The following is a 16,096-nucleotide window of genomic DNA, read 5'->3' on the forward strand; positions in this document are numbered from 1 at the left end:
ACGTTTTTATGCAAGCTAAGTTTTCCTCCTCTATGAATACAGCATTAAAATATACTACGGTCGAATCCCGTTTTAGCGAATACCGTTATAGCGAAAATCTAGTTTTAACGAGCACTTTTCTAATCCCCCAGATAAGTTCACATAGGAACAATGCAAAAACCTGGGATTCTTTTATAACGAAAGGATTTCTCCACTCTCTTGGAGTTCGTTATAACGGGATTCGATTGTATTTTGCTGGAATTGGAATGTTCCAGGGATGTTCCTTCCGTTTTTCAAAACCGCCCAGTTGCGGTATATAAAAAGCCCATGATCACACTGGGCTGTTAAATACTAGAACCGTGAGAACAGATCAAAATACGTTCACTGCTCATTTGCATCATGGCTGCCATAAAAATCATTTCCGCGAAATTTCTCCATGTGTGTAGGAACACTTGCATCACATCGTCGATGAAAAATTTAAAAAAACGAAAATGTTCAATTTTTTTTCTTTTATATGCCAGGCATGTCATTGAGAAAAATACATGGTCAGTGAAAAAGTTAAAACGCCTCAGGCACTAGATTTGTCCAGCCCTGAGGTAAACACTTATTTTTTTTCCCAAATGAAAAGCAACGGATGCTCCACGATACGTCTTGATTCTAAGGATCACGTGAGATTTAATCCATTTCAAACTCTTGCTCTCTCCCTCTAAAGGTTCGGTTTCCTCCGTCTCAACTCGAGCCTCATCCTACGAAAACGATTGCGATAGACGTAATATTCTCCTCGTACTTAGTTCGGCTTGTTCTTGGTATTTTCCCCGAGAAATTGCATCCATGCCGTCCATTAAGGGTTATGGAGAAAACTACGGCGTCAAACATAATCATTTCTGCGAACGAGATATCATTCCTCACGAGTCATTCCCAATGAAGATTTCTCAAGAATGATTGTTTGTAGCTTCGTCCGGGCTCAGTTTATCTCTGGAACCTGCCTTGTCCCTATTTTCCCATCTACCCGTTTCCTGTTAAATCTTATTTATCTTGCCCCCACCTCCCTTAAACCGTATTTCGAACTGATTTGCTGGGAAGTACAGACATTTTCTCTCGCTCAAAGGAACCTGCGCCGTTTCTTGGAGCACCTCTTCTTCTATTTAGTCCTCTCTCTCTCTCTTCGTATTCGGTCTTTTATTCCTATGTTACATTTTTTGATTGCTACGTTTCCCGAAATGGGCTCATTGTGCTCCTGTTCCGAGCTCCCGCCCCTTTCTCATCTGATTCGTTTGGTTTCTAGATTTCTGTTTAATGCATTGCTCATTAAGAGGTCTTGAGAAGAGTAGGATTGTTAAGACCGAAATAACGTTCCCCGGTAATTTCCGTCTTGAATCGATTTGGGTGTGTGTGTGCGCAAGAGAGAGAGAGAAGTCGAGAATCCGTCGAAATTGCGAACTAACGATAATTTTCTATAGAAGCGGAACAAGCTTCATTTCGGAATTTTCTGTGAAAGTGCACCGTCTATAAATCGTTTTATTGTATTCTTTTCATATCGGATCATAAAATGTTTCCACAATGAACTCATGACGTGTATTAATTCGTACGAAATTGTCGTTGTCGATGGGAATCATTCGGCTAATATTTCATAAGTAGCGAATTATAACGAAGGTTTATATGTATTTCGGGTTCTGGAACGAAATTTGTCACGAATCAGAAATTTAATGAGGGGCTTACGTATTTCTGTGTGTACGGGTGACGTTGTTGGGAGATTCTCAGTGAATGCCAATAGAGAATGCGGGACTGAAGTGGTGTGTTTTGTACAAGTAGCAAAATTTAAGTAAGCTTTTTCCAATTATTTGTTATGGATAAATAATTGGATTCGATAGCGCGTTGTGTTACCATTTTCTACTTCAGTCTATTTCTGCTGTCCCTAACTCCAACAAGTACGTCATTTAATTAATTCGTTGTTACCCTGAAGCATAAAAAAAAAAGTTTTCCCTTCATTTTTTTCTTTTTCTTTCTTTTTTGACGGAAAGAGCGTAACACCATCATTATATTCCTGATTTTCCACTCGGATCACTAATCGATTACACCATTAAATTGTAATTTGTGACACTTTAAAATAAGTGGAAAAAAGAAAGGAAAAATCGAGTGTTTTAGAGATCGAATTCTCTCTCTCTCTCCCTGATAGTTTGTTACGGAAGTGTGGCTTCCGTACCGTCCTCCCCATTTGGACATTTAGCCTACGTCGATTTCGTGTTTTTAATGATTGTTTCTTTTGCTCGTCAGTATATGTACAGGGTGTCCCATAAATTCGTAAACAGTTTAAAAATTCATGGAAATTGAAGTAATTAGTATAATTGAATTCTAAGGTAAACATGATACATGAATTGATAACAGTTCGCGTACCTGTGTGATATGTGTAGATGAAATGAATTCGAATTTGAATGCGGTTTGTGAAAAAATTTATTCTCACGAAGAAGGTATTTAGTTCATATTTTGTCGATATAGAGCTTTGCGCGAAAGCAAATCACTGAAAATATGCAAATCGGAGGCCTATAAAATTTATGATTTTCATTGTGATGCCAACCATTTGTGGACCACTATTGGTAAAATTGTTTCACGTCAGCCAGGAATCGCCGGTTGAAGCTTTTACGGACGTTTCTTACACAGATGATATTGAAGAAAGGTTATGTCATTGAATTACGTGATTTGCTTTCGTGCAGTCCCTCCATCTATAAGAATTTGAACCATTCCCTCTTCGTGGGAATAACTTTTTCGCAAACTGCATTCAACTGTACCAATTCCTTCAATTTTTATGAATTTTTAAACTATTCACAAATTTGTGGGACTCCCTGTAGTTTCCATAAATTTTCAAAAACCTATCGCTTTTCAATTTGTTTAATGAATTTGTGCAAAATTTTATAATTTATTATAAAAACCATGTTTTTTTGCTCAAGAAAAGCGGTCCTAAATAATGTTTAATATTTTTACTTTCCCGGGACTTCACCTTTTCTTTTGGTGGAAGAACTGTCACGCGAAAAATTTCTGCTATTTATTTTATTCTTTGCTGAGCGTCTAATTATTTCTTTTATCTACAGTGAAAGTCCGTTATAATGAGTACGGCTTATAATGGTAATCTCATTAAAACTATTGATTTGCTAGTGATTGTCAAATAGCTAATGTTTAGGATACAAAAAAATATTCGGTTATAACGAGTTGAAAATTAGGAAACATTCGCTATAACATTAAAAGAATTCCCAAAAGTGCTAGTTTAGTCTTCTCTCGCTACAAGAATTGCGTATGATGACTCTTGTCATAGCACATGCTCCTAGTAAAAATATTCCAAGGTACTTCGAACAAAAAATGGACACAGAGAAGTCAAATTGTTTTAACCCCCTTTTTTTTTCTATTTTTGAGCTTCCGCCACTGTACATACATATAGGTTATGTGATGATTTTTTTCGACTTTGGTCTCTTCGAGTAACTAAAAGACCACGGGAATCATAACTTCTAAAGTCGTTTCCGATGACTGAAAAAATCGTGCTTAAAAGCATTTCCGATTGGCGGGAAAGTATTAAAGAGTCTATTCAGCTGTAGAAGTAAGTGATATAATAATAATACTTGAGACTTAAGGTTGAGATTTAACAATTATGTCATAGGGAATAAACTACTGTGAGGTCAAAAAACAAATTCACTAGAGTTCTGTTCATTAGTTAATATCAGAATAATATGATCCAAGAGACGCTTTAATGCAGATAAAGCAGCAATTTTCTACAGTTTTATAACCTACAGAATAAAACTGTAAATTTGATTATTACGAGAAATCCGTTATAACGACAATTTTTCTCATGATTATGAACTGTCATTATAACGGACTTTTGCTGTATTTAGTTTTTGTTGGTACGTTTTTTTTCTTCTCTTATTTATTCATCATTTCTCCTATTTATTTTTTTTCTCGGTTCGCAAATTATTTCTCCCATTTCTGCTGGTCCGCGAAATCTTAAAACTGCTTTCCGCAGCTATAAACAAATTGAAGAACACTGCGTTAATATACATGACTGTGTTACGACGATAAAAATAAGAGAATGAAATTGTTGTTTCATCAATACAAAATAACACAAAAAGTTTTTTTTTAAATCAATACCAGAAGAACCCCATCATTGATTCATACAAAAAAAAATATCGCTGTCAAAATGTATCTGTGTGTGACATCCGGGGGCGGGGGAGAAAAAAACTGTATTTTGAAGTGAATTGTCAAAGAAAAAAAAATTGTTGCTGTGGTAAGAAACTATTTGAGCAATATTGTTACATATGGAGCATTGCTTGCAACAAAAAGAAAAAAATAATTCTCAAGTCACGAAAGAATATAATGGTTTTATTCCCTTTCATTTTCTAATGGTCATTCTATAGCGCGATATGTCTTTGAAGAAGTTAGATTTATTACACATAGGAAGTGTATTTATAACGTTATAGTTGTTCTCAAGTGTTTTTTTTTTTAAGTTCGGATTATATATATAGTGGGAAAATATTCTCACTTTTTTTTTTTGCCCCTCATTTTTAGAGAATGTTTTTGATTTGAAAGCCTCCAGAGAGAGAGAGAGAGAGAGAGAGAGAGAGTATATGAAATGGCTGGGGAAAAAATTGTCTGATCCTATTACTTGAATACCGCATGTGGATTTTTTTTTTTTTAGACTGATTAAAATAGAAATTTTTGAGTTCATAACATTCTATAGAAAATGAGAAAGTTCATTATTACACAAGTTGGGTTTAAGACATGAAAGATGTTTTGATCACTTGCGTTCAAATCATTAAATGTTCAAATTCGTGCTTTTCGTTTTTTTTTTTAAATCGATAATATTTCCAAAAAATATATCACCAGCAAAATATTTTCACTTCATTAGATAAATATTTTTACTCGTTCCCGAACCATCTAGATCTACATTTTCAAACCCTTTTGTATCCAAGGGCCAGTGAAATATCTGAGAAGTTTCTACGGACCGCTATAAATGTATGCCCCGTATTTTATGGGATATTCCTATTTTAAATTTTTTTTTTTTTTTTGTGTGTCTGGATCGTCTTTTTTATACTAATCTAGTTTTTCGTTTTTTTCAACAAAGCTCATATTTCAATCTATTATCTTACTGAAATTATAAATGTAGATTATTTTTCCAATACTTATAGTCATAAATATCATAACATAGTTCATAAGTATTAATACTGGCTGATGCGAGATGAATTCAGGAAAGAAAGATAGAGAGAATACTCAACTGTATTCGCGGGAAAATCGAACCACCGTCCCCTCGCAACCTGTACAAGGGTGCTAGACCACTACACTACAAAAAAAAGCAACGAAACGTTGGGATCTAGCTTACTCTCCCGGATTGCGTGAGGACGATGGTTAGATTCCCCGTGGATGCAGTTGAATTTTCTCTCTTAATTTTATCTTCGTATCAGCCAGTTATCTAAACCTAACGTAGAGTAGACAACTTCAACCTGTTACTCCTCAAAGCCCAAAGAGTGCTCAATACTCGTGTATGATTTCGTGCTGACGAGCACTTGATCAACGCTTCAATAAACACCTTGTAAAAATTGGCATTCAATGATTTAGGGCAGTCAAAGTTGCCGTAGTAGTTGCTCTTGGTTTATTGATGCGTACAGGCAATGCTCGCTACTCCTAAAAGTTGAAGACCCCCTGGCATAGAGTGATACTTATCTCAAATATTTGTCATATTGAACTTCTTTTTTCCCCGGAAACTGCATTTCAACTGCAATTTTCAATATATTCCAGTAATTGTCCACATTTACCTCCAATTTTTGATAATTTAGCTGTAATTAGTGATTTTTCAACTGTATTAGTTGGTGCAATTGGTGATTTTGTTGAATTAGTCTATCGCAATGTTTTTGGTGACAATTGGCGATGGTCCCGTATTTTGCTGTATTGAAGATGCCGATTTTCTGTATTTAACCTCAATGAAAATGTGACCACCAGCTTTTAACACTTCTTCGTGAAATACCTTTTTTTTCAACTGTGATTTACAATAGCCTTTAGTTTCAGACATAATTGGCAATTTTATTGAGAACTCCATGTTTTGGCATCACATTCAGTGATATCCCATGTATTGAGTCACAATCACGTGATGTGTTAATTTTTTTATCGTTTTATTTATTTATCTGCTTACATGATTCATACCAAACTGTAATTTGTGATTGCCAGTAAGAGCCATTTGGCTCCTTGCTAATTTCCCCCCCCCCCTTTTCTCTGTATTCCACATTTCTCACTAATAAAGTATTGTAAAAACGCATTTCTTTCGACGAAATTCACCTAAAGTAATATTGACTAGTTTTTTTTCCCCCCCGAACCTTAACAGGGTATTACTTATACCAGTTTCACAAAATATAAATTAATGCTTTTCACTCAATAGAAATTAATTTATCGAGTCTGCGGGCTAACCATCGTCATGGACCATCTCTGGTCCGCAGACCGTAGGTTGAGAAACATTGATCTAGATTAACACGTATCTTATAACTCACTTTTTACAAGCTGAAATCACCTAGCAATCTTTTTTAGATAATATCATAGTATAAAACTGCAACGAGTTTATTATCTTTGATTTATAATTTTTCATCCATCTTATTGTCTTTTTGCTTTAGTTTCTTCGTTAATCATTTATATATCAAGAAAGCATATGATTTTTTCTCCCCTATTATTCTGTACTTTTACTGAATACGTTACGAATTTATTTCATCGCACTACATTTTTCTTTAAAAGACGTGATTTGGTTGCCATAAATCACAGTCATGCAAAATTTTATGAATTTAATACAAATAATATATTGATTACTCATGTTTTTATTTTCTTTTTTTTAGGGTAGGAATGCTGCGAATAAAAAGAAGAGCACCTCCAAAGAAGGTCAGTTTTCTCTAAATATATTTCCTATGTAATATACACGTGTTATTATACGAAAACATGGGAATTTGTTTCGATGTGTAAAACTCCAGTTTTAAATAGAAGAAATTGTTCCTCCGAGAGAAAAAATTCTTTGTTTTCTAATCCGTTTTTCCAATCCTCTCAGCGTGGGTAGGATTCTGAAGAAATGTTCGATGTTTTGCTTGTAAATTGATTCGAGACATGGTGAACAGGGATTTTGTTATTGTCAGCGTTTCTCGTTATTTTCAACCGAGCGCGATGTAGGCAGTTTCTTCATTATGGAATAGGATCTGATGCATTGTAGTGTTACATGTATTTTTACCGTGTATGTTAAGTATAGGCTGCTTATGTAATGAATTCAGAACTAGTCACAGTAATTTGCGCGAAAGGATTCCTAATGTGCGCTCATGAACTCGCATTCTATTTGATCATTTTTTTCGCCCCACAGTCATTTTCTACACACGAGAATAATTAGACCGGGACCTACAATTTATTTGCCGATTGCGAACGGTAGCCTTTTCTTTTATACTATCCGAGGGGTTCGAGCGCTAACCCCTCGATGTTTGACTCCCTGCGGTAGCAATCATTTTCTGTGACCATGTCGCCGTTTCTGTTGTACCCCTGTGTCAGGAAGCACATTCTACTAATAGTTTCTCGCAGAATTTCTAGTTTCGTATACGTAGACTCTCGTTTGTCAGACACCAACGGGATCAAAGGTATGTTGGATAATATAAATCGTCGGTCAACCGGAAGCAACTTTTCAAATATTCAAACGTCAAAACTGTCGTTATAATCAGCCAGCGTACATAAGGAATGTAATGTTTGGTCCTGTTACAACAGGATGATGCTCTATAATTACCTCGGATATAGCGAAAACAAAATGTGGGCCTTGAAGTTCGTTGTGAGGGTGTTTTTAATGTAAATAATTGTACTACAGTATTAATGAACTTTTACAAGTAAAAATAAAATGATACATTAATATTAAAAAAACCTTTGTTTTTGTTGAGTATTTTTCAAATTTTCTGGATCATTTTTTTTCTTTTTCCGATCATCCATTTCTGGATTATCCTTTGATATTGCACATCATTGTAATAAAGTGTATACGATAATCAAGAGTCTATTTATAGAAAATGAATTCCGTTTTGTATAATAGATTTTTTTTACAATGTTTATATTAAATGTGGATGCTAAAATTTGTTCGATTGTGTGTTATGTTAATAATAGAATTATCTGATTATATAATGAAATTCACAGGGTGATCGAAATTTTTTTTTTAAAGATTTTTGTGATTAAAATTTGTGAATTTTAAAATGTATTCAGAAACATATAGAAACATAACAATGCTATGATATCTTTACGTTCCCGGAATCAACCAACTGTACAGGTAATTCAAAAATAATCATCGGACTGTGAAAAGCTTCAACTTCAAACATAAATTGTACTGTAAAAAAAGTAAACGGGGCATGAAGAAGCAAAGATTAAATTTTTATTCCCCCCACAATTCTCTCTGACGTGTCACCAACTAGATAGCGCACGCTTGGTTTCTGGTAGAAACAGTAACCAGAAATGCCGTTATTTTTGTAATGTTTGTGTATCATGTCGTGCTCAAAATGACAACGAACGAACAAAAAAAAAGAATTTTGTGTTTGGGAAGATGCGAAGACTTCACCGTTTGTTTCAGTGCAAGGAGCGTACCGAACAAGTGTTACGATCATTAAATACTGACATGTGCGCAACCGTATCTCGGATGAATTGGACTACCGTATAGACAACACCTAAAGCAGAAGGTGTTGGCATAGATATGTGCGACGTAACGAAAGGAGGGCACATACACTTGTGTGCAAAATTAAGAGAATTAACACATTATGTCGAATTTCTTAAAAACAAGTGGACAGATTTTAATGAAATTTGGTACGAATTACGCCGTTATATATAACAGAGCAAGAGATGTACCGTACAAAACTCATACTACGCACGCATGATTGTCAGTAAAGCTCATCATTGCAGGAATGTCCAAAATCTACGTTGCGAGATCGAACTGAAAGTGAGTCTAATGTTCCCCTCTCACAGTCAGACAGGTGGCATAGCGTGAAGGCATACATGACACGAGGGAGTTGACCAATCGGTCCCACTCCTACAGTAACGCAGTTTCCAGTTCCGAGATGGTTCTCGCAGGGGGATGGCGAGATGCAATTGCCCTCCCAAGAGCGTGTCAGACATGTTCTATAGGGTTTAGGTCAGGAGATCTGGCTGGCCAATCCATACGCCGAATATCCTGACTTCCCAGATAATCGTTGACCAGGTTAGCCTGATGTGGACGAGCGTTGTCGTCCATGAACAGGAACCGAGGGCCAACTGCACCACTGAAAAGTCGAACGTAGGATTCTAAGATATCCTCCTAGCAGTCACGGACCCTCTGCCAAAGACATGGAGGGGTGTGCGGCCGTCCAACATGATGCCTGCCCAGACCAGACACCTCCACCACCATAATGATTCATTTCCCTGATGAGGGAGGGATGGTATCGGGTACCAGGCTCTCTCCAGATGAGTGTACGTCGAGAATCAGTGTTCCAGGCTGAATCTCGACTCATCTGTGAAGAGCACGGTGCTCCACTGAAGTCTGGTCCAAGGCCGATGGTGTCTGCACCATGCTAAACGCGCTCTCTTGTGTGCTGCAGTTAGGGACGCAAACAGCGTGTCTTCTGGCATAAAGCCTTCGGGCAGCAGTAAACCGTGAAACTCGAGTTCCAGGGGCCGCATGCCGCTCATGTGAGAGCTGCGATGCTGTAGCAGTCCTGTGGCGCCGCGCTGAAAGTGCAAAATAACGATGCTCATTGGTCGTCGTGGCTCTTCGGCGACCTTGTCCAGGTTTTCTCGATATTGATCCAGTGTCCTGAAACTGTTTCTACAAATTGCAAGACGACACTGGGCGTAAGTAACATCGAGCTCTGTAGCCACCTGCACTTGTGATTGCCCTGCATCCGATCTACCGACGATTCTCCATCTCATTCCGTCATCCATACGTTTGTGGCTACTCATTTTACCTGATAGCTTATAAAATTTACCAAACTTTCGAGAAACTCAGTGAATATCGCCGAGGAGTAAGAGCACACAAATCGTGGAAAACGCCTCGTGCACTTATCCCCCTCCGCGCACGAGTACGCTTACATATTCGACAACTGAATATTTGCATACTTCTTCGGTGGCATTATTAGTACTTTTGGTCCAGTTCTTGTGAAAATAGACACAATGTGCAAATTCTCTTAATTTTGCACACGAGTGTAGACCACTTATGAGCGTGGGGGGAGGGGGGGTTAACGAAATGTCTCTGCTGCTTGCGAGGTTTTTTTTCATTATGCTATCTGTAATACTCTTTTTGAAATATATCACTTTTGAAACCGATGATTATTTTTGAATTTCCCTGAAGTTAATAATTATGTGGAAAAGTTATCAAATGGAATGGAATAGCAACGTTCGATAAATAGTTTTCATAAACTCTTTCAATATGACGGTAATCTGATACCGCGTGACTTTTTCGATCACCCCGTTTATACCTGGAATTTCAAAAGTATTCACCTCAGTGTTGTGTTGTATTTTATTTTTTTTTCTTTTCACTGCTTCACATTCACTATGGCAAAATATGGAAAAAAAACTTTGGTGAGTTTTGCATAGCATATGTCCGCATGCGTAAATTGCACGCTTTTACACGCTTCGTTACTTTACCGCTGTTACTTCTGTTCTTTGTTGTTTATTTTATTTTTGAGGCTTATCTTTTTTGGTTTTCGATTTTGTTTCTCTCATTTGAATAATTTTTTTATTCTTATGCCGGTATGGATATGGCTTGAATGAATAATTATGCACACTTATTTTTTTTTTTATCCTAATGAATATTCTATTCCATCATCTGAATATGATCTGCCATTTTATCCATTGAATTTAGGGTTTGTGTTGAGTTAACCGTTTTTATATTACAGTTATCAAAGACATTATATTTTATCTCTTTCTTATCTAAAGAGTGGTTATAAATATTCTCCTACTTGTAGGCCTCTACAAAAATCGAAAAATTAAAATCGACTAGAAAATTATAGTTCTAGTGATCGGGTTTGTCTAAAACTTGATGTAAGCAATTCAAACCGCAAGATGAAGTTTTTACGGGAACTTTTTTTCATATTTTAACCTATAAAATAATTTATAGGTATTTACATAGTAGTTGCGGTAAATGTGATAAATCTAGAATTATATGTATTTCCGGTTAAAAAAACTATGCATAATCACCACTATTTTTGGTAAGTTCGATAAATTTCACCATATTGATTTTGCCAGCAATTATGCATACTTCCAATATAAAATCGGTTTGATAAGTTTAGAAATACTGTATATAAAAATATGGAAATATCACTAATTCCATCATTTAGCAGTTTTGCTTGTTTGTAATACGTGGACTAAACGTATTTTGCAATACAAATTAAATGGAAATACCTATTAAAAATATAAAAACATAAAAATTATTGTCTGGTTTTTTCAAATTCTAGTTTTTTCACGTGTCAACATGTTCAACACATTACCAATCAAATTCATCGTAGACTGAATTCCGGTAAATTTGAGTAATTTCATAGACGAATTATCATATCAACGATTTGACCTGTGGATAATTACCTGTAAATATGTTAAATTCGCTATGTGTGAACAAAATTTATCACTTACCAAAAGTGCCGGTGATTTATCACATTTACCGTCACATATACACTTACTAATTGATTGTAAAAGTTTGAATTTTAAAAAACATTTTACAAGAACAAGTTTTAAAACTTTGAAATCGATCCCGACAAATTTACGAGCAAGAAGATTCCTTTGAGTTAAAGATAAGAAAATATTCTAAAAAATCTCTCTTACGAATCTAATCTGAAATATTTCTACAAACATTTTAAAGTTGGGCATGAATTCAATCAAGAGAATGGGTCAAACTTTACCGCACACTAACTCCGATGATATCACCGAACGGCAATTTCCTACCAATGGAGTTGATTCTGAAAATAAAGGCGCCATCTATCTGTGGTTGCCTTAGGCTCCGTAGGTAAAGAACTTGTTTTCCATGTTCTTTCCCGGTTTCAACATATAAATCGGCTGATCGATTTTGCTCTTGTCAAATCATTATTACCGATCATGAAGGACTATTACTGATTGTGTATCCATCGCGAAGACCTGGGTTCGAACCTCAGCCGGCGCGCCGATGACGGCGCCACAATTATAGTCGGCTGAAGTTGATTTTCTGTGGTTCTCAACTTCGAGGCGCGAATGCGAGCAAATCTCCCCGTTAAAAAGTCTCGCCCACAGAGAGCAACAAGCCTATAACTGTACAAATATTCAATCATTATACCTTACTCATAATTTGAAACATGGATGGCGGCACTGAAAAATCGGACACAACACTAGATACGCACTCAACTCACGACTTTTGGGTACATGTATTTTGTTCGAGACGCTGCCACAGAGCTGGGCGGGAAGAGACATCGCCATCGGGATAAGTCCGGTAGCAGAGTCCTGACGTTCATTCATTCATTCATTGCTGATTGTATATCGGAGAAAAAACAAAATTAACCACGCATTTTTTCACACATTGCTGCATATAATATTTATTCCGAATTTACCCCCTAAACGAGGAGGATGTTGGAAATCGTAGCTTCGTTTCATTCCTCTTTTTTGTTTTTATGAGCGTATGAATGAGGGAAAGCTAATCTCCTCTATGTGCTGGACTCTAGCTGAACCGCTCGTTTTGTTTGATTTGCGAGAGAAGAAGAATAAGAGCACGATGAGATCGAACCACTCCTTTTTGGTGTTTTATGCCCGGCATTAAGCATTCATTAATATCGTCCATCCAGGAAAGAAAAGTTGCCTCGATTTTCTTCATGTTCCTGTTGCTGCTGCTACTGGCCTTTTCCTACATTTATCCTCCTTATTTTTATTTCTCCGCCCCCGTCGGACGGTTTCCTCTTTGCATTCCAGTGCGCGTGGGCGTTCGATCTGTTTGAGTTTGCAACGAGTTAACGGATATTAGTTTTCGAATTTCAGAAGTTTTCGGGTTCGTTGGGCTTTTAATGGCCTGTTATGGGAGAGGATGACAAGAGATAGAGGGAGAGAGTTGTGCTCTATGTTTTTCCTAGCCTGAGTAGAAACCTGTTCAGTTTTCGCCGGTTATTGATCCGGCCTCCCCGTCGTTATTAATTTCCGCTGATGAGTTCCCACTCCTCCCCATCTGGTGATCGCGTACTTCAATATTGATTTTGATACGATTCCTTCGTAATATCCTCTCTAGTAAGGTTTTATCGGGTAATTTTTATGATACCTTAACTCCATCGTAAGAGATTTGTAGTGTTTTTTAGTGTGTTCTTCCGAATCAAAATTGATAAAAAAAAAAAATCGATTTCTCACCGTTTTATATACCATATTTAATTTCAGAGGAATTTAATTTAATTTGCTCCGTAATGAGCTTGGATTTCAGATCGTAATGGTTCTGCTGTTAATTAGTTCACGAATCCTTCTCTACAAAGTTCGGCTATTTTTCTTCTCAGTTATTCGCAATACGCAGTTTATTAATAAACGATTCCTGCTTTATATTATTATTACAATAGATTCTCGCTAATCCAGCACATATCAGACCACAGTGTATCGGATTATCGAAGTCAATTGAAAATGTCCATTTAAATGATATAAACTTCTGTGCATAAACATCCAGTGACATTTTTTCCTCTTCTATGCTCGAAGGAAACCCGCCTAAATAAAACGCCGGTTTGCTGGATGGGCCGCATTAGCGCGATTTTACTGTGTTAGGAAAAATTTTCTTCTCTTGACTATTAAAATTTCTATTTATATACAGAGTTTGAACAAATGAATGATGCGATTTTGAAAATTTGTATTTTCAAAACTATTACACAAATTATAAATTTTTGTGTATATATTTATAATATATATTAATATATACACAAAAATAAAGAAAAACATTTCATAGTTTTAAATTTATTCAAAGTTGTTTTTTAATTTTTTTCACCAAAAGCTTCCGTTTTTTCACCAACCTTTTTCAATTCATCCAAATTTTTCTCAATACTTTGACACCTCGGTCTTTTTATTATTATTGTCATTGCATTCAAAACGTTTAATTTGTTTCACAAACCCAAATCTCGTTTCTTTCCGCATTCATTTTTCTGCTTTCATGACATTGCATGAAGCAAAGTTTGTTTGGTTTTTTTTTTTTTTTTTTTTTTTTATTAAAAAAGCTAACTCCCTCTGTGGGCTCAACAAGGAACAAAAATAAAATAATATAATTACAAATCTGTAATACAAATACAACGCCACAACAGGCAAATTGCCCAACGAGGTGGCTGACTTAAGAACAATTATACGTACTTCGACACTCCGAGGCACGAAGAGTGTAGGTTTATTTTTAAAATTCTCAACTGATAGCATATATTTGCAATAATTTCCAAATACTTCATCGAATAAAAGTATTATTTACCGTACATGGTGGTTGATGTGTAGTTACAGTGTCGTGTTGATCAAGATAACCGATCAAGCTGGGAAACAAATTATCCAGCTCGTACGAATTGGTCACTAGTAAACTATACGAACGTTTTTAACAACTGGCTGTTGCGAAGATGAATTTTTGGAAAGAGAAAATTCAACTGCCTTTGAGGGGAATCGAACCCACGTCGTTCCACTTTCCGGGTGAACGCACTAGATTGCAAAGGCAACGAATCTTTCAACCTTTCCTTGGAGCTCGTGGGTTCAATTTCCCGTAAAGGCAGTTGAATTTTCTCTTTCCAAAAATTCATCTTCGCAGCAGCCAGTTGTTAAAAACCTTCTTATGTATAGCGGATAGTGAAGTCATCCTTTCATAGTAAGCTATATACCTTTTTCTATTTTTTATTGCGTGTGGCTCTATTGGAGCCTTTGAAGTCAAAGGCTGCCCCCGTTTCCCTTAAAAATAAAAATTGTTCCTCTGTAGAGCATAGGCAACCACACACTGATCCAGATGCATTTTTACCAAAAATTTCTCTAAACGTATCGATGTGAGAGAAGTTAGAAACCCAAACCACAAAATTTTTTTTTTCTTCATATGCGCTTGCATGTGTTATTCTAGCATGGCTTCATGAAAGCAAAAAAAAAAAAAGCTTCTGTTTATAAAATATCTAATTTCAGATGTTTATAATGATTCTGATGAGTATTGGTGTTTCCAATATTAACGGAAATAAATTCTACTGTAACCCCCGCTTCACGCATATTTTCTTATATTTTCGAAGCTGACGTCTGTCTTTATTTTCTAGTCCTGATACACGAACCCGCAGTGCTGATAGAAGGTGTGCTGTTTCGAGCTCGGTACCTGGGTTCGACGCAGCTCGTGTGCGAGGGCCAGCCTACCAAAGCGACGCGAATGATGCAGGCCGAGGAGGCTGTCTCCAGAATAAAAGTATGTTAATTAGATTAATTATCCATAGGGCATACATAGTTGTCTCCTGTTTCCTTTTCATGTTTTTCTCTTACGATAATCTTGGGATTATCTCGTCATGTCAAGATTCTCATCTGAGGATCGAAAGCTCTTAGAGAATGGAAAATCGAAATTAATGCTACTCCTTTTGATGGGGGATAATTTTTGGAAGTTAAATAGAGTAAACAAAGGGTAGGATTGGCTATTCGCACAGTTAGCTTAATTGAAAATGAAAATATTGTAGATCTTGGGGGGGATTAAGTCAGGAAAAACGCTTATTAGGATTAATTTTCAGTGACAAAACTCATGTTTTAAGTAAAAATAAGATAATTTTTAATTATCAAAATAATTAATATGCTATATTTAATATTAATAAACCATCCGGAAAAATTGATCAGCAATATGATCTTTATAAAGATGTTACAAATGAATATTTTTGGGAGTGTAAATTTCGTTTTCATCGGGCCATACTTACACTTATGGACATACGACACATACGACACTTATGCAGTCGTACACTTCAAAAATGTTCTTTAAAAAAAAAATATCTTATTAGGAAATATATTTAATCATCTTATGTGAATAAGTTATAACTGAAAACGATGTTAATTCGTTAATTTGTGATTACAATTATTTTGTTGTGATTACAATTACATTGTACATTATTTACATTTTTTACAATTTATTCGTTGTGATTACAATTATTTTGACAGTTTTTTTCCT

The 16,096-nt window shown here is 36.0% G+C and overlaps 1 protein-coding gene across 5 annotated transcripts in view; it reads left to right on the plus strand.

The window, feature by feature from the left end:
• Nucleotides 1-16,096, plus strand: part of LOC149078850 (uncharacterized) — a 214,179-nt gene that overhangs the window by 173,543 nt on the left and 24,540 nt on the right. For 3 of the 5 annotated variants that reach the window (XM_089241011.1, XM_089241009.1, XM_089241010.1), the window contains exons 6-7: nt 6,834-6,876; nt 15,213-15,355. In XM_089241011.1, coding sequence (XP_089097137.1) covers nt 6,834-6,876; nt 15,213-15,355 — 186 coding nt within the window. The remainder of the gene's footprint in view (nt 1-6,833; nt 6,877-15,212; nt 15,356-16,096) is intronic. The other 2 variants (XM_089241013.1, XM_089241012.1) reach the window with 1 other exon arrangement.

This window comes from Pholcus phalangioides, unplaced genomic scaffold, assembly GCF_987345545.1.
Source record: "Pholcus phalangioides strain wild (caught in Gottingen) unplaced genomic scaffold, Ppha-v1.0 ptg000013l_1, whole genome shotgun sequence".
Lineage (NCBI taxonomy): Eukaryota > Metazoa > Arthropoda > Arachnida > Araneae > Pholcidae > Pholcus > Pholcus phalangioides.